The sequence below is a fragment of the Odontesthes bonariensis genome, chromosome 15 (genome assembly GCF_027942865.1).
Source record: "Odontesthes bonariensis isolate fOdoBon6 chromosome 15, fOdoBon6.hap1, whole genome shotgun sequence".
Lineage (NCBI taxonomy): Eukaryota > Metazoa > Chordata > Actinopteri > Atheriniformes > Atherinopsidae > Odontesthes > Odontesthes bonariensis.
Genome location: NC_134520.1, coordinates 9,247,782 through 9,275,627, shown reverse-complemented (window position 1 = coordinate 9,275,627; position 27,846 = coordinate 9,247,782). Strand labels below are relative to the sequence as shown.

General features: G+C 40.2%; 1 protein-coding gene across 1 annotated transcript; it reads left to right on the top strand.

The window, feature by feature from the left end:
• The first annotated feature begins 89 nt into the window (after positions 1-89).
• lmnb2 (lamin B2) lies at positions 90-27,816 on the top strand. The gene is made up of 13 exons (XM_075484947.1): positions 90-500; positions 2,559-2,695; positions 9,084-9,240; positions 11,590-11,715; positions 12,064-12,162; positions 13,009-13,080; positions 13,159-13,284; positions 13,433-13,653; positions 17,082-17,319; positions 17,733-17,840; positions 21,653-21,772; positions 21,863-21,943; positions 23,918-27,816. Exons 1-13 carry the CDS (start codon positions 282-284, stop codon positions 23,951-23,953), a joined length of 1,740 nt encoding a protein of 579 aa, XP_075341062.1. The 5' UTR covers positions 90-281; the 3' UTR covers positions 23,954-27,816.
• Positions 27,817-27,846: the final 30 nt, after the last annotated feature.

The window sequence follows — 27,846 nt, the reverse complement described above, 5'->3', positions numbered from 1 at the left end:
GCAACAACATTCCCCATCCCCACCCTTCCCCACCTCGTGCCCATCAAGCACTGCGAGACAGGAAGCGTTCTCTGCTTTTGGCGCGGTCTTAACCGTGGTGTCAGCCATCTTGGAATCACATCACTGTGTAAAGTCTCACTCTTGAATTGTGCGGTCTACCACTCATTGATTGGCATTCTTGCGTTTCTTAAGTAGGTAAACTGTTCCGGATCCGACTTTAAAGAAGCAGATAGCAGGTCATTTAGTGGTGAAGCAAACCCAGGATTGTTGACGGAATAGTTATGGCAACTGCTAGTGTTACTCCAAGCCGAGAAGCTGGACGGCCAGCGGCCTCTACCCCTCTCTCGCCGACCCGTATATCTCGTTTACAAGAGAAACAGGACTTACAGCACCTAAACGACAGGCTGGCCGTGTATATTGACCGTGTCCGGTCATTGGAATTTGAGAACGACCGATTGATGGTCAAAGTGTCTGAGAAGGAGGAGGTGACTACCAGAGAGGTGAGTATAATAAAACTGTTAAGATATTTGTACTCATTCGCTGTTTTTACTCACTCACTCATTCATTCACACTTTAAACTCGGTCTATAAACACGCATGGCCATTGCATTCTGTTTTAAATGACGAATAAATACTGCATTTGTTGTTCTTAATTAAAACGGAACGGGACCGGAGGTGCTTAGGCGGGTGGTCCAGCGCGCCAAACTATAAGATATGCTTCATTTTATGAGTTTTCATTTGACTGAAGAAACATTGAGTTTTTAGAGCATGCTTAATCATAACAAAACTTGAAACTTTGCCTGATTCCAGACATGCTTTAGTTTGTGTCTGTTTTGAAGTTATTGATGTGTAACTGACGAGCGTGTCCGGGAAAGAATGCAAATGTTCTTAGGCACATCTGCTGTGGGGTGAAACATAAAGGTGTCTTGTGTCGTTTTCAGTTGTGACGTTATTTAGTCAACGAAGAATCCCTCAAAGTTTAATGGAATAGTTTTTCGGCTTTTTGATCGTTCTTCTATTGGTTCAGATGTTGTACATTTGGGAAATATTGATATTTGGGGACAAACGATTTAGTCAGAACAATGAAATAGTCTATATTTGATGTTTTCCTTATAGGATGGTGATAGTATGGTTTCTTACATTTTCCAGTATCTTCCTGTAAAGCACACATGCTGACTTTATTTAAACTCATTTAAAGGGATGTATTCTACTGATGTATTCAAAGTTGATGTCTTTGGCTAAGGGTTGAAGAGGGTACTATATATATATATATATATATATATATATATATTTATTTATTCTATTTTCCTGCTTTTCATCAGTTTTATCAGAAAGTGAAGCAGTTGGCCGGGATGACGTACCTTTTAACACCCCAAGCATTTCAAATTTCTACATTCATGATTCCTAATTTCATTTTCTGAAATCACATGACTGCAGACACATCATCATCCAGTAACTGAAGGAAATGCGAAATAAGACAAACAGTAGAAATATCAGAAATGTCCACGTTTCTTGAACAATGAGTTCGGTACAAATGACAAGAATTTGTTAAAACAAATAAAACATTTTGAAAGTTGAGCTACAGCATTTCATCCCAAAGACTGCACCGTACCTACAGTGTCTGCAACTTTTGTTAACCGTTCTCATCTCAAGTCTGACTCTGCAGTATACATATAGTCTATGATCGATTGGATGAAGGCTCCTCTACCCTACAAAACCCAGTTTATTCCTGGGTATGGCTTGTTTGCCATGTTTTTAAAAATGTAACATTTTGTTTGTGTGTGTGTGTGTGTGTGTGACACACACTGCTGCAGGCTAAAGGCTGATTCATACTCGGCGCAAACGCGCAACTGTTCTGGCTCGAGAACCATTAATGACGTCATCGAAAGCGCCAGCCCCTTCACAGTTCCTTCAGCTCATAAGCGCAGTTTGCGCCGAGTATGCGTCACATTTGCAGTTCTCTCCAGACCAGCGGGCGTCACTGTTGAGGAAACAAGCTGAAGAACCGGACGAAGAAAAGCATACACAATGCCACCTGTGGTGTCACGTCAGCAGAGGCTGGCACATCTGATGCGGAATGAATTTACTCTGGGTGTAGAACTGTATATGTATCTCAGAGCTAAGCGGCTGCGGCAAAAACAGAAGAGAAGCTGGAATGTTCATCCTTTGCAACAAGACGAACTTTGTCAAACGTTGTCCCAGTGTAACTTCATAGACGTGTCGTACAGATGTTTGTAGAGGCGCATCCTCTCGGTCACCGCGGTCTCTGCAGTGTTCATTTTTTCTTTTTCTTGGTCAGCTGTTTCCAGTTGAGCGCGCGTGAAGTCAGAAAAAAAGTTGTGTGCGCGCCCTTGCGCCGCGCGAGGATTTTCTAGCTTGCGACGGGGGGCGTGGCGGAATTTTGGGACACGTGACCGTTTGCGCCATTTGCGACCAGCTAGTATGAGCGAGGTCGCGCCGAGTATGAATCAGCCTTAATGATGCACCAATGATGTCCTTTAACAGTCTTATTTAATCAGTCATTTCACATTTTTGACTCTTGTGTGTCCTTCCCTTTAGGTGTCAGGCTTGAAGGCTCTTTACGAAGCAGAGTTGGCTGATGCTCGACGGGTTTTGGATGATACTGCTAAAGACAGAGCCAGGCTCCAGATTGACCTTGGGAAGGCTCAAGCTGACCTGGAAGAAGCCACACGCAGGTAAAAGGATGTTGTACATTTGAGTTGTCAAACAGGTTGTTGTGTTTGAAAAACAAGTTGAGGGCTTGGAATCAGGGTCATTGGCCAGTTGCAGATAACCAATAACTACTTTCCACGGAGTGAATTTAGTTCCATCATTTGTACTAATGTTCCTAATGGTCATGATAAACTTAGTCACATCCACCACAGTGTACACTGACTGGAGATAACTTCCAGATCATGTTAGAAAAACAAAAAAAGCATCTGCGCAGTCTGCTTTTTCACTCGAGGAAACAGAAAATGGTGTGTTATCTCATTTTTCATTTTGGTTTATGGAACGAAAATAGTACAACCATTTTTTTTTTTTTTTTTTTTTTTTAACAATATCTTATTTTGTATAATGATAATAAACAATCCAAAGTGGTAAAACGTCATATGTAAAACAAAATAGAATAATTACAAATAATGAAAACACAGCAGTATCACAACGATCACTGCATTGCTCGACTCCCAATAAAGTCCACCAAAGGCTTCCAAATGTCCTCAAATTTCTCTGCCCATCCTCTAGTTATATAGGTCGGTCTTTCCAACGCAACACGAGATGCCATCTCACTTCTCCACATATTTATTGACTGTATGTCTACTTCCTCCAGGGCAGGGCTATCATCCTCCTGGCCTGCAGGAGTCCAAAGTCAACGAGAATAGACTGCTTTGAATTGACCACAAAGTCCTCTGAATACATGCACATAACTTTGGTTGACAGGGCTTTTGCACTCCAACAATATTCAATATAGTTTGAACAGCTATCTTTCAATATTTTTGCAGTGAAAGAATTTGGAATATCAGGATACCAGCTATTCAGCCTGACTGCTGGGATATAGATTTCCATCAGCCATTAATGCTGCAAACACCTCATTGATTGATTGTTTATGGGCTTTGAGAAGTTTTTTTTTTTTTTCCAGTCAGCTTCATGTATGTTTTCTTGGATATTCAATTAACACACCTCATCAAGGCTTTGTAAAACAAAGAAATTTGACTCTTTCCTTTAAGTTTGAGATTTTCAATATATGATAGTGGGGGTTCCAATATTATTTGTCTGTGTTTGGATAGTATAAAAGGTTAATAACAACTTTTTCATTGCCAACCCTAAAGAAGGGGGGCAGATTCCATTCTGATTAGATTTGATACACATATTTATTAGTGGGACAAGTTATTTTTCTTTAAATGTTTAGTCAAACTCAGTTGGAAGCCCATCATGACCTGATGTTTTACCACTGTTAATTGTTAAAATTCTGAATGACCAACTCTTTTCAACTCTTAGGCTACCGTCTAAACTTCTCCTTTCATCTTCTGTTAGTCTTGTGAATTTTAACTGATTGAGCAATGTGTCTCGTTGCCCTGAGGCTTGGGGTTGTTCACATTGATATAAATGTTCTTAAAACTCTAAATGTATGATTGATTTCTACTGGATATTCTGTTAGATCACCAGAAGTTTTTATATCCTGAATTATCCGACTGCGTTTTCTTAATTTGCCACGCCAGAGGTTTTCTTGCTTTTCCCCCTGATTATAATAAGATTCCTTCAGCCACATCAAGCTTTTTGCAGCTTTGTCAGTTGTAATTGGCTCTCAGGAGTATTAACTCTTTTTGTTTAGCTGGATCATCTCCAGAGACAGACATGACAACATTAGGCGCTGTACCAAATAATGTCCGAGAAAATAAGCTAGAAGCTTTATTAGTAAGCCTGGATGCCGAGAAAGCCATTGACTGAGCGAGTTGGATGTACTTGCATCAGGTCCTTGAGAGAGTTGGATTTCATAAAAAACATTTAAAAAAAAAAAAAATGTCACAGGAATCTAGGAACCCATGAGCACGATTAAAATAAATGGTTACTTAACAGATAATATTAATTTAGATCGGGGCCCAAGGCAAGGTTGTGGATTATCCCAACCTCTTTTCTCGCTTTATATAGAACCCCATGCTCAATGGATAAGACAGACTGATAGCATTAGAGGCATATCTATAAATGGAGACCAACACAAGATTACATTGCACGCGGATGATGTGTTATTGCATCTAGGGGAACCTAACGACTGACTTCCTGAACTATTTTACCGTTGGAAAATATGCTGGATATAAACTTAAAGCTGCAGTCTGCAGCTCTTTTTCAAGCATAATGCCTGGAACTGTCCGGGGATTCTGAAAGTAGTACATTAAATACCCCAATACAAAAAAAAATGAGTTCTCTAGGTCCCCTATATGTCCCGCTAGGTCCCTCCAAAGCCAGCAGGTTTGTTTACAAAATTGCAGACTGGACCGGTAAAAGGTAACCAATCAGGTTAGGAGCTGGGCTCTGCTGCCTGTCAATCACCGTTTGTGCACGCGCGATACAAGGTAGGCTCGTCCCCACGCTTATTTATCTGGACTATTGAACTTCATTACGGGCTAGTCTACTTACTGTGTCTTCCATGATCGCAAATGACAGGTGAGTTGATGAATGAGGAGTCGTGTACGCGCATCTGGCGTGCATGTCTACGTGCACGAGTTCTCATGTGTTTTGAAGGGGCGGGACAGGAAGTTGAATAACTTTTTATTTTTCGGTTAAAAAATAAGCATTTCTTGCATTTTGCGACTACGGAGGTCACCGTTTTCAACTTCAAGCGTTCTGATAGATCATGTAAACTCTTAAAATGCCAAAAAGTAGGACTTTACGTATGACAACAACAAATCTTGCAGACTGCAGCTTTAATATTCATAAAACACAGATTCTTACACTGAACTATAGCCCACCTAGACACACACTATATTGCCGAAAGTATTCGCTCATCTGTCTTTAGACGCACATGAACTTAAATGACATCCCATTCTTAATCCATAGGGTTTTGGCCCACCCTTTGCAGCAATAACCGCTTCAACTCTTCTGGACGAGCTTGCTTTCCACAAGGTTTAGGAGTGTGTTTATGGGAATTTTTTACCATTCTTCCAAAAGCATATTTGTGAGGTCAGACACTGATGTTGGTCGAGGGGCCTGGCTCGTAGTCTCTGGGGCCAAGGCCAGCTCCTGAAAAACAACCCCACACCATAGTCTCCTCCTGTGATTATGGTGTGGGGTTGTTTTTAAACCAAACTTTACATTTGATAATGCAGTCAAACAAGTACCGTTCTCCTGACAACTGCCAAACCCAGACTACTCCATCAGATAGCCAGATGGAGAAGTGTGATTCGTCATTCCATAGAACGCGTCTTCACTGCTCTAGAGTCTAGTGGCAGCGTGCTTTACACAACTGCATCAGACGCTTTGCATTGCACTTGGTGATGTATGGCTTGGATGCAGCTGCTCGGCCATGGAAACCCATTCCATGAAGCTCTCTACACACTGTTCTTGAGCTAATCTGAAGGCCACATGGAGTTTGGAGCTCTGTAGCGATTGACTCTGCAGAAAGTTGGCGACCTCTGCATCCGCTGACCCCGTTCTGTCATTTTACGTGGCCGACCACTTCGTGGCTGAGTTGCTGTCGTTCCTAATCACTTCCACTTTGTTATAATACCACTGACGGTTCACTGTGGAACATTTAGTAGTGAGGAAATTTCCCGACTGGACCTGTTGCACAGGTGGCATCCTATCACGGTACCACGCTGGAATTCACTGAGCTCCTGAGAGCGACCCATTCTTTCACAAATGTTTGTAGAAGCAGTCTGCATGCCTAGGTCCTTGAATTTATACACCTGTGGCCATGGAAGTGATTGGAACACCTGAATGGAATTTTTTGGATGGTAGAGTGAATACTTTTGGCAATATAGTGTATCAGACATAAATTCCTTCTGAGATGGGACCAGACCACATTAAAATATTTATTGGTGCAGGGGTGGTCAGTGGCATAGTGGGTTACGCAGACGCCCCATGTACAGAGGCTACAGTCCTTGCTGCAGCTGGCCCCGGTTCGAGTCCCGCATCGGACGGCCCTTTGCTGCATGTCTTTCCCCCTCTCTCTGCCCCCTGCTTTCTGTCTCTTGAACTGTTCTGTCCATTAAAGGCATAAAAGCCCCCCCAAAAAATAAAATAAATATATATATATATATATATATATATATTTATTTATTTACGGGTGCTGATAGCCCAAAAAATTCAATCAATAGCAAATATTAATTATGACTCCCTCTTGTCAAGAATAAAACTAGATATACAGAGATGGAACACTAATCCTATCTTTAGTCTTATTCAAAGGTCTTATTCAAATGATGAATAATTTTCAGTGAGACAAAATTATTTTTGTGATTCATTTGGCAAGGTAAAAAGCCAAGAATTAGGTATATAACCTACAGTTGTCTAAGGAGGAAGGAGGTATGGCTGGCCCACACCTAAGAGATTATTTTTATTCAGCTCAAATTAAAACCCTGCTAAATCTGTGTAATCCAAAGTACTATGCCAGATGGAAACAACATTGATTAGTAACATTGTTTAGGAACCCATTCATAAACGGTATTCAAAACCCATTGACAAAATTCCAGCTTAAAAAATGGAATTCTGTGAGCGAGGAATATAATCTACAAGATAATAATTCAGTATACTCAAATGGTGTGCCCATCACCCACATTATAATAACACCCAATCAACTGGATGGCAGATTTAAAGCTTGGATAGCTAAAGATATTAGAACATTCTACTCTATAACAGATGAAGGGAATTTAAGGGATTTCCAAACCCTCCAAGAAAAGCATGGGCGATTTCTATAGATATCTGCAGTTACATCACTATTTTGACCAAGCCATCAAAAACCATATTGATAGTGATGGCCCAGTGCTCAAACTGGTTCCATTGTGAGCTTACTCCTCATTAAACCAAAAGGGTTTTATCCAGACTATACAAGTGCTATATGACCGAAAAGGCTCACTCCACAGAATATGTTAAGAATAAATGGGAGAATGAGAGTAACCTGACAATCTCAAAGGAATAATGATTTATTTGATATAACTTTCAATGGAAATGTACTAACTCGCACACATGGAGAGTTTGGATGGAAATGTGTGATTAGATTTTTTTTTTATTAGTCTGAAGCAGAAAAACATATGCCAACACATATGTTGTGGGAACATATGTGTTGGCATATGTTCCCACATAAATTGAGGGAAATTCAAGATTTTGGAGGATATGTGGGAGTTACGATGCTAATCATTGGCAAATAATTTGGGAATGCCCAAAAAAATGCATAGAAAAATAGAAAACATTTTTAAATTTCCACACCCTTTCAGTTACTACCTTTTTATCAGGAAGTACTACTTTTCATTTAAACTTAAACTTAAATGTACACGTAAATAAGTATCTGTTTGGTGTTTTGATATCGGCTGGTAGGAAAACTCACTGGCCCTGGGGTTGGCAACCTTAAACACTCAAAGAGTCTTTTGGACCCGTTACCCACAGAAAAGAAAACACTGGGAGCTACATCTAAACTGAAGATAACACTGTATATAGTTTTTTTTTTTTTTTTTTTTTTTTTTTTTTTACCTTTATACCATGTATAAAAAACTATAGTGTGTTGCATTTATGAAACCAATGCACTGCTACAGAGAAAACAAAAATGTATTACTGCATGCAACAAAAACATTTTGATCTCTGAAAAATGGTTCTACAGAAGGTCGGAAAGCTCAATAAATCACGTGCTGGCGGGTGTCCCGCATCACTGGTTGTGACGTATATTTTGAACGATATAAAACACGTTTTATTTCATTGTTGTTACAATATCACCATAATCTTCAAATTTAGAATTACATTTAAAAAAAAAACTTAACAAAATAAGATAAATTTGAATGAAATACTGATTCATTATTTTCCAAAGCAGAGGCTTGAAAGAGCCATATGCGGCTCCGGAGCCACGGGTGTCCGACCCCTGGGCTCAACACTGGTTACAACCTGACGTCCCACAACAGTAGAATAGACAGAGATGGTTCATGACTTGTACTTGATGGGGAAAAAAATCACATTCTTCCATCGCTTACAAATCAATAGATTTGTGAAACTATGGGCTGTCTATGGGGGTCGATAACAAGGTTTCAGACTCGATCGGAATCGGACTTTACATCCCGATCAAGGATAGGATATACATATATATATGTATATTTGTTGTCCTTTTTTTTAAATCAGAACTATAATATTTAAAAAAATAAATAAATAACAGCTTAGTATTTACTGTTATGTAGTTGTACAGTCAGACTATCTCAACCAGGGGTCGGATTAACTGGAAATCTTCCGCCGTTGACCTTTTTTTTTTTTTTTAAACGGTGACGGAAAAATCTGAAGGGCATCTGTCATTTTGACAGATACTCACAAACTAAAGTTACTCACAAACTGTTATATTATTATGATACTGATTTCACGCCATAACTTTCTCCTCCATTTTTTAATTTGTTCTAGTGTTAAGAAGAAGGATTGTGATCTTGCTGCAGCTGTGTCAAGGGGCAATGGATTGGAAGGCCAGTTAAACAAGAGTGAAGCAGCTCTTTCCACTGCTCTAAGTCAGAATGCTGCACTGACTTCAGAGTTGGCCGATGTCAGGAGCCAGCTGGCCAAGGTAGGTACTGCAAGTTTACCTTTCAGTTGACTGAAAAGTATTGCTCGAAGAGCTGATGTATGCGGTTTTATTAGGCACGGTGGCAATTCGGACGAGAAGGTATTTTAGGCAGTCCGGTCACAAATATATGCATGTTTGAGCTGAGTTCCCATGTTCGACTACGGCTAAACCATTCAGCTAATTGTGTTACTCTGGTGATAGTGCTAACATGAGACTTGATTAGTACTTTCTGTGTGAGACTTTTCTATCTCTCAAGCTGCTTTTCTCCACTTCAAGAATAAAAAGGGAAGACCTTGTGTGGTGCATTATTGTTATAACCATAATTCAGTCACACACTGGTAAATATTGTCATTGACTACTCACACACAGTCTGCTCAGTGTGGCAGAATGAACAACTTTTTCTTAACTGTCAACAAAGTGTTGTTTGGGGCAGGAGGAGACTTATGTTTCATTACTCAAGAGATGCGGAACTAATGTTTACAGCGCTGTTTCTGCCGGAGTTTGCACCTATAGCGGAAACAACAGACCGGGTGGCAGCAAAGCAAAGCATGGCAGTATTTCACTCAACTGGACAACAAAGTCGAATGCACGTTATCCTGGATGAAGCTAGCTTACCACGGTTCTGCCAGCGCGATGGGGACTCGCTTAGTAAACCGTCACAAAAATGTTGCGCTTCAGGAGCAAAAAGACCAGATGGAAAGACAATGAAAAAGGACCGGTTTTGTTGGAGCTAAATGCTTGTGTGACAGCAAATTTCTTCGCAACTAAATATTCCACAGTCAGCTGTCAGTGGTATTATTCAAATTCAATTCAATTAAAAAATACTTTATTTATCCCAGAGGGAAATTAAATGTTGATGTAACTCAATTAAATCAAGGAGTTATTATAGATGCTGATGGCTGTGGGCAGGAAAGATTTCCTGTAGCGGTCCGTTTTCATCCAAACTGAAGAAGCCTTTGACTGAAGAGACTCTGTTTTCCGATAACAGTCTCATGGAGAGGATGTTCAGGGTTGTCCACAATTCTCTTGATTTTATGCAAAATCCTTCTTTGCATTATTGTCCCCAGAGGTTCCACAGTCGTCCCCAGAACAGAACCAGCCTTCCTTATCAGGTTGTTGAGTCTTTTTAGGTCCCTGGTTCTGATGCTGCTGCCCCAACAGATGACGCAAGAGGAAATGACGATTATAACAAAGTGGAAGTGATTTGGAACGACAGCAACTCAGCCACGAAGTGGTCGGCCACGTAAAATGACAGAGCTGAGGCACATAATGCGCAGAGGTAACCAACTTTCTGCAGAGTCAATCGCTACAGAGCTCCAAACTTCATATGGCCTTCAGATTAGCTCAAGAACAGTTTGTAGAGAGCTTCATGGAATGGGTTTCCATGGCCAAGCAGCTTCATCCAAGCCATACATCACCAAGTGCAATGCAAAGCGTTGGATGCAGCGGTGTAAAGCACGCCACTACTGGACTCTAGGGCAGTGGAGACGCGTTCTATGGAGTGATGCCTCACACTTCTCCATCTGGCAATCTGATGGAGTAGTCTGGGTTTGGCGGTTGCCAGGAGAACGGTACTTGTCTGACTGCATTGTGCAAAGTGTAAAGTTTGGTGGTGGGGGGATTATGGTGTGGGGTTGTTCTTCAGGAGCTGGGCTTGGCCCCTTAGTTCGAGTGAAAGGAACTCTGAATGCTTCAGCAAACCAAGAGATTTTGGACAATTTCATGTTCCCAACTTTGAGGAAACAATTTGGGGATGGCCCCTTCCTGTTCCAACATGACTGCAGAGCCAGTGCACAAAGCAAGATCCATAAAGACTAGGGGTGGGAATCTTTGGGCACCTCACGATTCGATTATTAAACGATTATTGATGGGTCTTTAATTTATGTATATTGATGCACTTGTTCACATTTCTTTTTGTCTCACTGAATAAGGATTCATAACTTGCAATTTTGATAAACAGAAAATTAATTTCCATTATATTTTATTAGAGTTGAAGCTGTTATAGCTGCAAAGGGTGGGCAGCTATAACAGCTTGTGTAGAAAAAGTGTAGAAAAGCATGCCGAAGCACCTCGAATGAAAGCCTGTACAAAATAATTCATATGTGTTGGTTTAAAATTAAATGCAGGTTTTTGAGGACATAAAAACAGCATATAACTAAGCTACAGCCATGGTGGACAGTATAAACTGCACTAATATGTATTTACTTCAATGAATAACTCGGACCCCTGCTCCATCCTGCACTGCAAAGTTGTGTCCTTTTGCGCACGTGTACATTGTTCGTTAAAAGTTGTCTTTGCTTTTTTTTCCTGTGACACTGTTTTTTTTTTTTTTTTTCATGTCGAGTATAGGCAGAGGACAGACATGCTGTTGCTAAGCGCCAGCTGGAGGCAGAAACACTGATGCGTGTAGACTTGGAGAATCGGTGTCAGTCACTGAGTGAAGAGCTGGAGTTCAGGAAAAACATGTTTGAAGAGGTATGAGGTGTATACATGTGTACACCAATACACATGCATACACAGACTAACAGTAATAGTAAGTTTAATTTCATCATCTAGCAAATCAAATGGTTATTTTTTTCATTCATTCATCTATAATATCAGAACAAATGTTTACATAAAGTTGTCAGCATCTAAAGGCAACTGTTTATTAACTTCATTATTGAAGTTTCAGTGCATCGGCTTACAAGCAACATTTGGTGCAACATTTCAATGTTATTACTGTTAGTTTTGTTTGATAAATCAAACTTTTGGAATTAAGTTTGTGGCATTAAGGGATTTTATTAAGGGATTATTTCTCAGTCACATCTTTCTCCCTGTGTTCAGGAGATGCGTGAGTCTCGGCATCGACAGGAGCAGAGAATAGTGGAGGTGGATTCTGGCGTCAGACTGGACTACGAGTTCAAACTTGGTCAAGCTTTACAGGTATGTTTTCATTAAATATTTATTATTATTATCATTGGGCAGCTCCAGCATGAATTATCGTTACTATGCCATTTACAGTATAAAATCCAAAATATTTCCAAAAACCCCTCTTCAGCTTAATTGGTGTTGTGAATCTCCTCTTAGGATGGCTTCGCTTGCTAGTTTCCTCCATTTTCAAAAAAAAAAAAAAAAAATTTTCCTGCAAGCATAAAATCAGCAACATTAGCTTCTTTTACTAAGAAGATACCAGGGCATGAGGTCCAGCTGATACTAGATCATCCTCTTTTGGAACACAAGACAATTTACTTTTGACGTTTTGAGGCATTTTTCTTTACAGCCTATGGCCTGAAGCACTTCCGGACTCTTAATTTTTTTTTTAATTGCTTGGGGTACCTACATTCAAAGTTCAAATCTCTCTGAGCAGATAGAAATGATCAGAAATCCAGTGGGAGCCTATTGATGCGAGATATAGCGAATAGTTTGGCAAAGAGTTCCATTGCAAGCTCAAAATTCCTTGAAACTGACTACAGATGAACATTTTCTTAATGGGTCACAATTTCAGACCGAGTTGCTGTTTGGCAACAGGAACAGAAATGTGTTAATGAGTACATCTTGCCAATGTATTGTTTTAGAAATACAATAACAAGTTTTTTGAGTATTAAGATAACAGACTCAAATAACTGTACATCTTGTCAGTAATGCACTTGAAATTCACAATTTGATTCCGAAATTACAATCATTTAGTACTGAATAAACTGCAGAAATTCCTATTTTGCTGAGTTTTAGAGACACATAAAGCATACCACAAGGGAGCTTTGGTTAATAAGGTTTCTGTGATTCCACCAGGATCTAAGGAAGCAACATGACGAGCAAGTCTCTCTTTATAAGGACGAACTGGAGCACACCTTCCAGGCCAAGGTAAGAGACGAGCCATTTCTGTTATTTGTCTGATGATGCACTGATTCTCACATATAGTCTGTCTCGGTCTCCCTCTAGTTGGATAATGCCAAGGTGTCCTCAGAGACTAATGACAAGGCCATGGTTTCAGCAAGGGAGGAGCTGCAGGAGTCCCGAACGAGAATAGAGAGCCTAGGATATCAGCTCGGTTCCCTGCAGAAACAGGTACTACTCTTTTGCCACATGTACACACAGATATTGACCTATTCCACACCTCTCAATCTTTAAAGTGCCTCTGCCATGCCAAGCAGCCTTATGAATCGCACTGGTGTTTGGTTTTCTTAATCAATGTTTGTGATGATGGGCTTTCTAGGTGGTAGCTTCAGAGGACCGTATCAGAGAGCTGGAAGAGATTCTGTCAGCCGACCGAGACAAACACCGCCGTGCCATTGAAAGAAAGGAGCAAGAGATGGCTGAACTGAGAGACAGGATGAACTCTCAGCTCAGTGAATACCAGGAGCTGTTGGATGTGAAGCTTGCTCTCGATATGGAGATCAATGCGTACAGGAAACTGCTGGAGGGAGAGGAGCACAGGTACACACACTTGCGAGCCTTGATTGAAAACTATGAGAGAATTGGAAAAAAATTCTATGTCACAGCTTTGTTTTTATTTATATATATATATATATATATATAGATATATATATATAGATATATATAAATGACAGTGCAGTGATGTTTGATAAACCTGTGAAGCTTGACTTTGCATGCTCTGGTCATTACTGCGTGAACATTATGGACAATGAAGGGCAAAACATTGAAGATGATGATTATGTCCTGGTTGCTAGTGATGCCACTCAACAGGAGCAAAGTAATGAGGAACTACAAAGTCAATGTGAAGAGAAAAAATTAACTTGGCAGAAAACCACAAAAGCCTGATGAAGCTCCATCAACGGTTTGGTCATGCCTCATCTGACAGACTCCAGATGATTTTTACCTGTTTAGGCCACAGAGATAAAGAATGTGTCGTCATTTTTCACAAAATTGTTAATGAACGCGAAACATTTCAGAGATCTAGCAGGACTAAGCCAAAACCAGCTGTGGGGCTACTATTGTTATGTCAGTACGATGAAACTGTGATGGTAAATCTACATGAACTTCCACCAGATGTGTGGTATCTCCTTATCATTGATCAGTTCACCTTATTTAGTGCAGATGGCATCCTGACTACAAAGAAGTCCTCTGAAATAGTGAAACACTTTATTCACTTCTGGGTAAGTGTGCATGGTCGGCCTCATCGACTGTTCAGTGATAATGGAGGAGAGTTCTGTGGAGAACAGAGCCCGTGGAGCAATGGACTTGTTGGAACAACCCAACCAAACACACTGAAATCACTTTGAAAGTGAAGGGAAGTAACAGATGTGACTGGGAAACTGCGTTGGATTGGGCTCTCGTAGCAAATAACAGCGTGCACAATGGCTGTGGTTGCAGAACTTATCAACGTGGTGTTTGGACAGAATTCCAACCTGCCCCCTGTGCTGACTGATAAGCCACCAGCTTCAGAGGGCACCACAAAAGGTGAATGGGTGTCAAAACAAATTTTCTGTTTAGTGTGCATCACTTAAGGTCCTTAAAGAGGCAGAATGCTCAGAAACAATATGGAGAGCACTGCATAAAGCCTGATTTATAGTCGTCTGGGAAAGACTACGGAGACCCTCCCAGAGACGCTCTCTCCGTCGCTTGCGTGCTTCGGCCAAAATTCCTATCTATCCGTCGAGGAGACAGAGACTCCGAGACCACAAGGGTTGTGATTGGTCGGCTAACAACATTTCCGGAATCATTTTTCCGGTTTAGCGCCTTCCTCTCACAACAACAACACCGCCATTTTTGAAAGAGTTTACTGTGTGCCGGTCAACATTTGGTCAAAATGATTTGCATTTCAATATCAATAAGCTCCAACTCCAACAACAGTCTTTCTCTCTCGGTCGCCATCGTTCACTGTAAGGAGTGGAACGGAGCCGGAAGGTAAACAATCAATCAACGACTTTCACGATAGACATTGCGAGATTAGGTCGTCTAGCGTAGCGACGCCTACTGATCGGCAGGTGAATTGCCTTACGTATCCGACATACCAACGGAGAACTTCGAAAGGTTTAATAGCCTCTGCGTGACCACGAAGTCGGACTGACGGATAATGACGGAGTAGCATACCGAGGCCTTAAACCATCACACAGTGTAACAAGGTACACTATAAAGGAGTAACTACCCCGAGTGACAAAGTACTGAGACGTGTGGGCAAGGCTACAGCAGAATATTAAAACTGGTTCAAGCTTGTCCTCTTGGAGCCCAGCAGCGTTGCAGGCAACACAAATTCATTTGACTTAACACAGCTGGCCCTTCAGATTGGGCCAACTGTCACTGTTCAAACCACGGATGCTGGCGAGACTGCATTTATGACTGGAGATTTATCATTTGACCAAGCCAAAGGAAAAGGGATGCAGAGTTGGAGAAACACTGTGTTTGAAGAATTCCAGAATGAGGATAAACGTGTACCTGGACATTCACTAAATTGATGCCAATGAGGCTTTGAGGTGTCAGGAGTTACAAAAGGATCCTCCCACATGTGCTTCAGAGTACCTTCGGATACTTGTGGCAGTAATCTGTCAAAGGCAATGGTCATTTCATTCCATGAATATAAAATTAGCATTTTTACAAGAAATAGAACTTTCACGTGACCTGTGCAACAAGTCCCTCCTGAAACATACTATGAAGGAACATAATGGAAACTAAAGAAGTGTGTTTATGGTCTGGCAGATGCATTCTTGTATTGGTACAACAGAGTCGAGGAGACTGCAGGGAATAGGAGGAAAAATCTCCAAAGTTGATCCTGCTGTTTTTTGTTGGTTAGATCAGGACAAAGCTGTAATTGGGACACTTGCCTGCCATCTGGATGACTTCATTTGTGGTTGCACACAAAATTTCACCTCAACTATAATACCCCAACTCAGATCTGCTTTCCATTGGGTGCGAGGAGGACAATAACTTCTGAGGTTGGCCAAATTCACTGGGTTGCAAGACAGAACAAATGTCTTGTTTGATGCAAGCACATCAAGCGTCAAAAATGCAACTGTGCACACAGCTCACAGAGCAAACGGAATAGTGTGCAAACTGAAGGCCAGGAAGGTGGTTTTGAACTTTGAACACTTAAGCAGTGACAGTGTTCTTAAGATGACATTCAGCGATGCCTCGTTTGGTAATCTTTCATATGGAGGCACTCGAGGAGGACACCTAATAGTTCTTATGGAAGAGCATGAAAAACTCTCACCCCTCTCTTGGCTGTTAAATAAAGTGAAGAGGAACGTACGAAGGACACTTGACAATGTGATGGAATTTACATTGTGCTTTTCCTATCAACACTTGGTAATGCTGAACATCCTCCACTTATAGTCCGTGTCACAGACGATCATTCTCTTGCTGATGCAATTACGTCCACAAAGTCAGTCGGTGAGAAAAGACTACGTCTCAAGCCAAGCAGCATCAAAGCAGCGAGTGTTGCGCTACAACACAAAAGAACAACTTGCAGACTACCTTACTTAAAAAATCAACCTACCAATTACTTATAGCACTGAGTGAAGGACAGTGGAAACCTGTTTTTTTTTTAAAAGGGCTGTTTAATGACATCTTGTTTCTTTGTTCATTATATCCTGTTGGATGGAGCTCAGAGTTTATTCTCAGAATGTAAGGATTGTTTTTTGCTCTCCTTGTCCTCGCCTGCGGCCTCTGCGTCGGGCCCCTTGGACGGCTAACGATGTGGATTCGCTGCCGTCTGCCAAGATTGGTCTGGTGAATGCCAGATCAGGTTTAACTTTTTTTTTTGTTGTTGTTGTTGTTTTTTTTTCATAATATGTCCCTTTTAATGTGTGTGCGGCATGAAGTTTTTTTTTTTATTATTGTTTTTTTTTTTTAGGATGAGGTGGACATGAATTAGTTAGTTACTGATGAACTGATATGTTTCTTTTAAGACTGAAACTGTCTCCGAGTTCATCTTCTCGAGTGACTGTTTCTCGGATAACCGGATCGTCTTCCTCCCGTTCCTCCAAGAGGAAGAGAGTGGAGGTGGAGGCTCAGGATGTGTCAGAGATGGGAAGAGGAGAAGAACAGCTGCTGGTGTCGGAAGAGGCCACAGCTAGTGGAGCAGTCAACATATCGCCAACTGACATGGATGGAAATGCAGTCACACTTACCAATGAGACTGAGCAGGTTTGTAAGATTTAATTAGTCCAAGAGGTTGGGATGTCCCGTCCTGTGGGGACAAAATGGTTGTCCCCACAAATGCAAAGTGATTTGTGAGGGTTAAGACTTTGTTTAGGGTTAAAGATTAGAATTATGTTATTGTTATGTTTAGCATTCCCTGGGCTGGGGAACACATTGTCTTTGAAGAGTCCCCACAGGGATAGAAAAATAAGTTTTTGTTTGTGAGAGATGAGGTGAGGGGGAACGGAAGGTGAAGATAATGGCTTTTGAGCTGATACTGATGTGTGTTACTGTAAGTGCAATAAAGACTTATTGTGTTGATAAATGATTAAAGCTGACACGTTTGTATTCACAAATTGTTAAATTGCAAATACAGCCTTCAAAGTTGAAATTTGCTTAATCTTTGTTGTGTTTTGCAGGACCAACCTTTGGGCAACTGGAGATTGAAGAGAGAAGTTGACAATGAGGAGGAGATCATTTACAAGTTCTCCCCAAAATATGTCCTCAAGGCAGGGCAGTCAGTCACGGTGAGACAAATTCAATTCAATATTTCATTATTCCCTGAAGGAAAACTAAATTGCTGCAGTATAAATTTGTATTGAACATATAGAAAGTTAAAGTGTGGTAGAAATCTTAATTGCTAGCCATGAAAGGATTTGCATGTTGTTTTTAAAGCTTGGCAACAACCTAGGTGACGAATACATGCACAGTCAGCAGGTAACACAGGCGAACTCTCCCGGTAGACAAATCATTAGGAATTTGCTGTTGTTTCGTTCACTGGAAGTAGCGTTGAGTATTAGTGCTATATAAAACAGATCTATTATTATTATTATTATTATTGTTGCATCCTGAAAGGTAACGATAATTCCCAAGTGTGTCCATTGACGCACACTATTTCATAACAAACAAAGGGTGACACAATACACTTAAAAGTCCTATAACAAAATTCTAAGTACTAAATCAGACTATAATGGTGAGAATACACCTACTGAAATTTCAACTTCTGCAGGCTCATCAGCTATTCTGTAAGTAATCTTTCTCTTTAGTCTCCTTTTCGCCGGCAAGATTCTCAGCAGCAGTATCATTGATGACAGTGCTACAGTGGCATTGTTTTCTTCTTGACTTTCGTCGTTGTAGAGTAGTTAGCGGTAACCTTCACGTAGCAGCGACACCTCTGTGACGGAGAAAATTGCAAGTACTGCCGCATTGACTTGCGCCACTATAATTGGCCGGCACGAAACCATGACGTCATCAACACCGCTCGCATGAGCAGCAACCATGCTAAAGCCTTTAAGCTCTCTATTATGAATGAGTTGATACACATAACACAGTCCATATTCAGACCACTTTTTAAAGCCTGCATCCATATGTGCTGGTACATATCCTTTTAAGTAACTTATACGGCCCGCTGATGAGATTTGCTTTGACAGGTTAAAGGCAGTCTGTATAGCTTTCCAAATTTTTAGGGTTACTGTAGTCCACTCCACCATTTGGGTATTTTTAAGATTAACATCTAGGAAGGGAAGTGCTTTGAGGGGTTTTGGGCTGAGATCCTTTTCAATGTCTAGTCATTGTGTATATGGCAAATCCTTAATCCAAGAAATTAGGGGTCTCAGTTGTGCGGCCCTGAAGTATCTAAAATTTGGAAGTCCCGCACCTCCATTTGGTTTAGCTAACTGCAAAGTTTTTAATCTTAATCTTGGTTGTTTTCCAAGCCAAATAAATTTTGAGACTATTTTGTTTAATTTATCAAATGTTAATTTAGGAATTTCTATGGGCAGCATCTGGAATAGATACAATAACCTGGGTAATACGTTCATTTGTATACTCTCTTCACGACCTATTCGGGACTGATGAAGTATCGACCTGTATTGAAATTGGACCTTTAACATCCATAGCGTCAGTCTTATCCATATTAAAGACATGCTATGCAACTTTTTCATGGTCATAAAATTGCTTGGCAATCATCAGTTTGCTTGGCTGACCCGTTCCGATGAAAAGGGTGACATTTCCATCTCCATCTGGTGGCCCTAGCCCGAAGCAGCGCTTGCAACTTTGCCTGTGGCGCCGCATGCTTTGTTTAGCTCTGGAAGTCTTGCGACACACGAGAGCCGAGAACTACTGCTTCATGGCAGGTCGTAAAGGGCTCATGTGCATCTGCATTGTTTCGCATACAATGATATAGTACAAGACAAACATGTACATATGGTTTACAATTCATTATTTGCTTCTATACTGCTTTGATAATTACTTTTACTACATACCTTTGAAGACATCGCCAACCTCCGTCGTCTTCTCCAACTCTCTGCCAGTGTCTTGAAAAATAAACCGTAAATTGCCGTGGGTTTATGACAGTCTGGCTAGACTGTCGCCTATTTTCTACGGAGCTCCCCCTACAGCTTTGGGGTGTGTATTGCATGGTAAACAAACCCCGTATTACTGAGCCCTGCTTTAACCTTGTATCCTGAATAGTATCCATACTGGAAAAGAAGATCTTTTAAACACGGTATTGTTGTTGCAGGATCCGTTAAGAACATCATTACATCATCGACGTACAATGATAAATTATGCTCTTCACCATTGATAGAGATGTTTTTAATATTACAATCATCTTGGATGAGCTGTGCTAGGGGTTCAATACTGATAGCAAATAACAAGGGTGAAAGAGGACATCCTTGTTTACAACCTCGCTCTAATGCAAAACTTGCAGATATATGACCATTAACTTTTACTGAGGCCAGTGGATGTGAATAAAGTATTTGTATCCATTTTATGAAATATAAACCAAACCATCAGAGCAGGTGTCAGTATTTTCGTTCAATGATTTATAGAATCCAGCAAAACATTCAGCTATTTCATCCGGTTTTGTAATCGGATTAGGTGAGTTATTACTTTTTAGCTTCTGCACTATACTTGACGACCGCTGCTTTCTCAATCTAAATGCTAATAGTCGACTAGCTCAATTACTATTCTCATAATACATCTGATTGGTAAACCTTGGATTGCTTTCAATTTTCTCAGTGACCAGACTATCATATTCCCTTCATGCATCTCTAAGATTAGTTAAGAGCATAAGATTTGAGCTTTGCTTTTGTTGTTGTTCCAATTTCATAATCGTTTGTTCTAGTTCCTGTTGTCAAGCAACCCTCTTTTTCTTTCTTGCACTTGCGAAAAACATAATACGACCCCTGAGGTAAGTTTTTGCACGGTCCGATAATATAAGTGGTGATATTTCTGGGGAGGTGTTGGTGTCCAGATGAAACTTAAGTTCTGTTGTGATAAGGTTGATCAACTCTTTGTCATTAAGGAGAGATGCATTTAACCTCCATTGTTTAGATGTTTGCTAAAGTAGAGTATCTAAACTTAAGGATACACAGGATCTAAGATAACATTTTAATTGAGGACACTGAGGGCCTAAAAAAACAAGTAAAATAAAAGTGTTAAATAAATCGGGTCTTAATTTGGAGCAAAGTAATCAGATTACTGTAAATGCACTCATTACAACACTTTGATCAAACGTGCACACCTGCAACGGCAACGCACACACAAATGTGTGTACATACACATTTCCTACATGAGGGAGTGATCTGTATATGAATACGAAACGGAGAGTCAGGATTTCAGAAATAGAGTAGATCTTACTTTATATAAGGACTCAAATACTTATCAACGATGTTCCTTTTCCCATCAGGTTAGAGGTGCATTTATCAGGTCTCAGTTACGGTCCCTGGGATTATTCTCCTTTTCACGTAGTCCATCGCGTCCGCTGCATCTCAAAGTTCCTTCTCATCTCCGTTGTGTGTGACTCGAAATCTGGCTGGAAAAAGCAGACCATACCATGTCGACCTTGGAGTAGTTTTCGGCTGCTCTCGCTCTGGCTACACTCGCTGTGTAATCTGGGTAGATGGCCACCGGATTTCCGCTGTAACTCAGTGGGGCCTGATCTCGAGCTCTTCTTAAAATCTCCATGCAGTAACTGTGATCCCTCCCTCTGACACCCAAGAGTGAAGCGGCTAGAAGTAATGCTGTATTTCTTCTGGCTCAATCATATCCCCAATGTCCTAGAGGTGAAGAAGATAAAGGTTGAGATGTCAGTTAAGGAGATTAATTGAACGCAAGGGCAGCCTCTGGTACTTTAGTTTTTCCACCAAAGCAGTTTGTGCCGCTTCAGAGACGGAGCCCAACTTGGAACCAGATCTTCCTGTAACAACCACCAAATCTCTGACTCCGGCAGCCAGAGCATAGAACTGCTTACATTGGGGGCTGGGGTCCGAGTTATGGAGACCAGTCAGTTCAACCAGAGGATGTGACCACCGTGTTTTAAACAAAATGTTTCCAGGTTTGGTCTGCAGATGCCGGTGTGGCCCACAGTCCACCATCTGACCTGCTGTGGAAGAGCCAGGCTTCCTGGGGAACCGGAAGTGTCATTGTTACCTCTTTGATTAACGCTGATGGCGAGGTAAAGTTTTCCACGTATAACTAGCCTTACCCCTTTTCTTTGCTTGAGCCGCGCATGTTTGAGAGTTTATCTGTGCTTACTGTGCTGCAGGAGGTGGCCAGAAGGAGTGTAACAAAGACTGAAGTGGAGGTAGAAAATGGCGAGGGGGAGGAAGAGGAAATAGCACAAATGGTGACTATGCTTGGTTTTTCTTGTCACATTGATCTGTGTCCAAAGCATTTTCATTCTCCAATAAAATGAGGCGCCCTTTCTACATGTTGACTCCAGTTGAGCATGAACATCTGAATTACTGTGATATTTTCATAAATCATCTACTCGCTTGCTTTTTCTTAACAATTTTACAATAATCTCAGCATCGATACCCTTTCTCATCTATAACGTTTAGAGTAATGCTTAGAGAGAAGAAAAAAAATCTAAATTCTTATTTAAAACGGGTTAATGTACATTCGGGCTGAAACAATTCCCCAATTAACTTGATTACAAAAATTCCATGAGGCTTTGTTAAATCCACACAAGCGTGTTCTTCTCGGTGGTCACAGTTATTACTGTTACACAATGTGCCAACCAGCACTTCGCTTATATGCGGCTGAATTCACTCTCTCCACATTGGGAACAACTGTAAAAAGTGAGAGAAAAACGTTGGGTAGAGACTGACCCTTTCATTAGTAGCAGACTTGATTTGAGCAGAGCAAACGCAAGGTAGCATTTTATGTTAGCATTTTAATTTAGCTTAATCAGTGGGTTTGTTAGTTAAGATGGACTAGTAAAGAACAAACATATGATAACTTGAGTAATTGATGGAATACTTGCTGCAGCACTAATGAAGATGTTTGTGTAGCTTCTCAGTCATCCAGGTCATGATAATCTTCAGATCTTGAATAAGGGTATCTGGACTACTTGGTTCTTGAAGACGTTTCACCTCTCATCTAACAGGCTTCTTCAGTTCTGAACTAGTCAGTGGGGAGTTTCGGCTTAGAAGTAGTTAAAAAAGCATTCATACTTGGCCGATCATTATGGTCACGTGTGTGTCACCAACAATGGTCAGATGTGTAAGATGAGAGGTGGACCGTCTTCAAGAACCAGGAAAAAGAAGTCTAGTTCCCGTTATTCAAGCTCTTAGGACTGGTTAACTCACACACACTGCCTCACTGACTGTTCAGAGGGAGGTCCGGCAAATGACACCCATGAATGACCAACTGTATGGAGTTGTCTGGGCCTTAAAATGCTCTACAGAACACTGCACAATAATTGTTATACAGTACCTTCCATAGTGTGGGACAAAGTCACATTTTTCTTTGAGTTCCCCCTCTGTTGCTCAGTGTCAAAGTCACCTGAAATGAGGGGGACTGTTTAAAAATTGTTTTAATTTCTACATGGTGGAACTGAAATGTATGAAAAAGACTTTAAATTCAAGTCTGGAATGTGTTCTTTAAGTATCCAGTATCAATACTCAGCCTATGGAGCACCTACTAACACCAAACTTTCCAGTTATACACGTAGCTGTATTCTGAAGATATTTACAGAAGGATTTGTTGATAAATCATTCCTGGCCTGATTTATGTGACATTATAATAAAAACATATGGTGAAAATTGATGTTTTTTAGGCTATGGGCAGTATATTTTGATTTCCTAGGAAATGAAAGCAGATATCCTGAAATCCCTCTGTAATTTTCTTTTCATTTTGTGTGTAAACAAAATGAAAAAAGAATTTTGCACCTGGCTTTATCATATGTTCAGATCTATCTTCTGGAAATATATGCAAACGTACGCATATTTAATGAGATCGTGCCTAATTTGCATAATTAAACATGCAAATATCTAAAACTTGTAATACATTTTTTTTTCATACTTTTATAAGTAATCAACTGAGGAAGTTTCATGGTGGTATCTATTATTTTAAAATATTACCCTATTCACCTGTAGTGTATCGCCTCAATCACGTTTGAATTGTTTGATTTAGAATTTTAGAGAATTGTGACATTGTCCCAAACATGGATGGCTCTGTATTATCTGAAACAAAAAACACAAAGTATGTGCTCAAATAGTTTTCTCATTTGTATGTGGTTTTAAAATAACTTTAAGGTTTTGTATGAAGTTAAAAATGCCTTTAAATGCCTTTAAATCACTTTTTTTTCCTCTAACAGGGCAAAGTGCCATCCAGAGAGTGCGCCATCATGTGAAATCCTCCTGTTGGTGGCTTTAATCTCTTCATCATAAATCATTTTCTTCTTCATTGAGAGCCACTGCTATGTGATCCTTTCTATTACTCAATTAGTGTTTTTATTACTACAGACAGTTTTAGAAGTTTGGAATAATGGAGCCCTGTTTTACCTATATATTGCCAGCAGTAGCACCATCAGTGAATGACACAAAGGTTGTGGATCTGTTGTTCCAGGTCAATATTACCTCCCATCCAAGTCAAGGCCTTTCTGAATGCCTTTATTAAATATAGCATTTACATATATAGTAAACCAGTAAATTCTGTCTTTTCTTTATATTTTTCATTTCCATATCCCTCTGTTCTCCATAGTAGTGTAAATGGAATGAAAGACATGTTGAGATAATACATTCTTTGGCATTTATGTTGGATTTCTTGAGTCAAAAATTAGCCTGCAAATTCACTGCTGGTTGCAACCAGTTCCAGTGTTCAGATGTTTGTCTTCAGGGCTTAGACCATCACAGATTAACTTAGAATTGAAGGACACACTTTACCCTTTTTTTTTTTTTTTTCCTCTTCTCTATAACTTCATAAATAGAAATGAGATGAGACAGTTCCTTAGATTTGTGGCAGAGTTAAATCAAAGGCAAATATTTATATCTGGAAAGGTTTGGTATGTGGAGCTTTTTGGTAGTCCATTTTTGTGTTCAAGATGTATATCACAAATGACTATTGTTACCTCTAGAGGATTTATCCTCGTCAACACAGAACAGCTTCATGTTGCTAATATTCATTTTTGGATTAGTTTTATAGAAAAAGCATCCGTCTTCTCTGCTGCTTCTCACTGGGCTCCAGTTAGATACAGAATTGGTAAATGTTGAAGAACTGACATAGAGGAACTGCAATTACAATGAAAACTCAAGTGTGCACACTAGAACAAGTTTTTTTTTTAAACAAACTTATGTGTTTTTTTTCCCCCTGGATTCATTCTCATGAGTGCAGGGAGTGGAAACCAGTCTTTATCAGGGTTTTTTGTGTGTTTTTATTTAATCCTTTTTTATAGATTTAATGCATACATGTTATAAAACACAACTGTATAGAAATATAACAGCGTGCTGAATCTGCCCTGGCATCCTGTAGCATGTCCCATACAATGTTTTGGGATGCAGTTATAACCATTTTCCTAAGTCCACAAAACACATGTAGACTGGATTAGTGAATTCCCTAAGTGCTTGATATTCAATTATGATTTCAAAATGCTATGATTTAAAAAAATAAATAAGAATAGATGATCGGTGAACCTGGATCATCCTTTCCAGTACCCTGGCATAACATTTACAAGAGGCTGAGTAGTGCGAGACATCGATCAGTAGAAAACACTCCGTGGTCTTGCCACCTAAAGACAGTCTCCCGCCCTAGTCTGAGGTCTATAAAGAGTTGTAATGGGCTTGTAAACCAAGAAAACCTGACAAAATCCAAGCGCCATCAGCAGAAACCCATGCCACATTTAAAAAAACAAACAAAAAAAACCTTGCTACGGTGGAGTTTTTTGGCTACCTCAATCAGTCATACACAGTGAAGTCAAGTAACAGATATGCAGCATGGCCAGTTAATTGAACTACTCTCCCTTGTCCCAGTATACATGGAAGTTGATTTTGCAGTGGAATTTTTATTTTATTTTTTTTACCGAAGTATGTCAAACTGCTATTCTGCCGACTGAGAAAATGTTCACGGCGTTTTGTTTCACACTTGCTCAGATGTCTTCCAAGTTACTTAAATTGTGGTTTTGACGGATGAATCTTCGGTTATCAAATCAGGATTTTATTAGAGCAGAGCGACACTGGCAATACTTTGAGTTGACACGTAGTCTTCATGAGCTGATTTTCAGTCACAATTTCTCACCATTTGTCTAGTTGACCAAATAAACAGAAATGTGAGTGAGAGCAGGTGTATTGGGAATGTACATGTCAAGAGGAAAAAATAAATCAAAATCGCAGGGAAAATATTCAACCATTTTTTGACTTGACAACTGATTCATACATTGGTAAAAAGTACATTTAAATGCACTCGATGCTTTGTTTTTGAATGTACATACACACTGTAAACTTGTGGATTGCTAGCTTAACTTAGAATAATGAGCGACATGTTGGTTAGTGTCTTTTGAAGGAGTTCCACACAGAAATGTTTGACGGCTGCAGTCTTTAGCTTAACATGTTTCCTCTTGTTGGGGCACCATTAGCATCTAAGCTCACAGTGCCAGATACCTTGTACCAGATCATGTCAGTGGTGAAGCAGTCGGAGATTTCCAAAGAACTCTTTCCACTGCCAGACACTTGCTAGTCGAGATCATTGTGTCACCTCCCTCCCTGAATGCAGCTGAGCACCCTCCTCTGTCTTCTGAGTTTCCAAATTCCTCCAGCCTCCATAGCTGCTGCAATATCTGTCTGTAGACGCATATCTGCTGAATCTTGAGTTCCCTAAACCAACCAGGCTTGGGAACTTCCTCCCTCAGCCTGATAGTCTTACTCGCATCTTGTGTCCACCAGCAGGTCCTTGAGTTGCAGTCATTACAACCACCAGTCCAGGCAAGCTTTAGACCAAAGCTAAATGCCGATGTGAAGGTCTTTGACACAGCCCAATCTCACTTCATGTCCCTTGCCTTTCTCTGTGGCTTTGGCAAAGCTCTGCTGTGTGAACTTAAATGAAGAACTAGTAAAAAAAAAAAAAAACATTCTTTCCCAGCAGATCCCAACTACTCATTTGGGTCTAATGGATCTTTCCGACAGTGTATTCCATAGATGGTCAGAGCAAATAACCTTAAATGGCTGTGAAGTCGATTGTTGGTCTTTGACTCTCGGTGAGTTGGTTCAGAGTAAGTTTAGAAGTCATTAAGTACTTCTAAACACTTAGTTCAAACAAAATGTTACCGTCAGACCGTGACTGCACAGAAGCTAGACGACAACTCAACTCTTTGGTGTGTGCGCTCTACATGGCCTCCTCATAGCACTGTCTGGGTTCTGTGGACCACCTGATTTCATATGCTTGCCCTCAGGAATGACTTCAGGGGAGGGTCCTGGTTACCCACAACAGACTTAATTTCCCTTATGAGTGGTTGTCTAATGGATCATATTTGTCTGTTTACTGAACCTCGGCATGTTGGCCTTAGGAGACCTGACAGAAATATTTTGCTCCTGACACAAAATCACACGACCCCATCTGCCATGACAAGGCCCTGATTCAAGAGCCTCAGAAAAGCAACACTTATTTTGGTGATAATAAAGTTTTACTATCTCTATCTCAATTTTTTTTTTTTTTTTTTTAACTGTACTTCAATATGTGGCTTTCACTTGGTGGGATTTATTGGAAAATGTGTTTGTTTGTATGTATGCTGTGCTTTACATTGCTATTCCCTTTTTCAGTTTTTGATTATATAATCTGTTTGTTACACTTTTGATTTTAGAATTTCTGTGGTGTTGAGATTTGAAGCAGATGGCTTCAAGAGAGCCGAAAACATTTTTGGGATTAAATGTAGTTTACAGTAGATCTAAAACGGTAATTTAACACTATTCCTGCAATGTTCTTGCATGGTGAGTGATGGTTCTATGATCAATTTTGAGTTTGTTTAAGAAGAAAGTAACAGCTGCTGATCGAACCACGATTGAACATCTGATCCATCACATTTTGGATGAACTGTTAAATTACTTGGAGCTGACTGGTTCTTTTACAGTATATAACCAGTTCCTTTAAGAACAATTAATTCCCAAATTTTAAAAAGCTGAAACCTTGTATTGATGTGTGGGGTATGACATGCCAATTGTCAGTTCTTCATTCATGAGTACCTGTTGACATGCATTTTGTACACCTAATAAAGGTTTTTACATATAAGTATTTTGTATTGACTGTTTTTTTTTAAAT

What these genes read in the sequence shown, in the direction of transcription:
- lmnb2 (XM_075484947.1), top strand. Translation starts at nt 282, where the DNA reads ATGGCAACTGCTAGTGTTACTCCAAGCCGAGAAGCTGGACGGCCAGCG. An exon ending in CTGGAAGAAGCCACACGCAG is followed by an intron (nt 2,696 to 9,083) that starts GTAAAAGGATGT and finishes AATTTGTTCTAG; the next exon opens with TGTTAAGAAGAAGGATTGTG. An exon ending in AAGAGGAAATAGCACAAATG is followed by an intron (nt 21,944 to 23,917) that starts GTGACTATGCTT and finishes TTCCTCTAACAG; the next exon opens with GGCAAAGTGCCATCCAGAGA.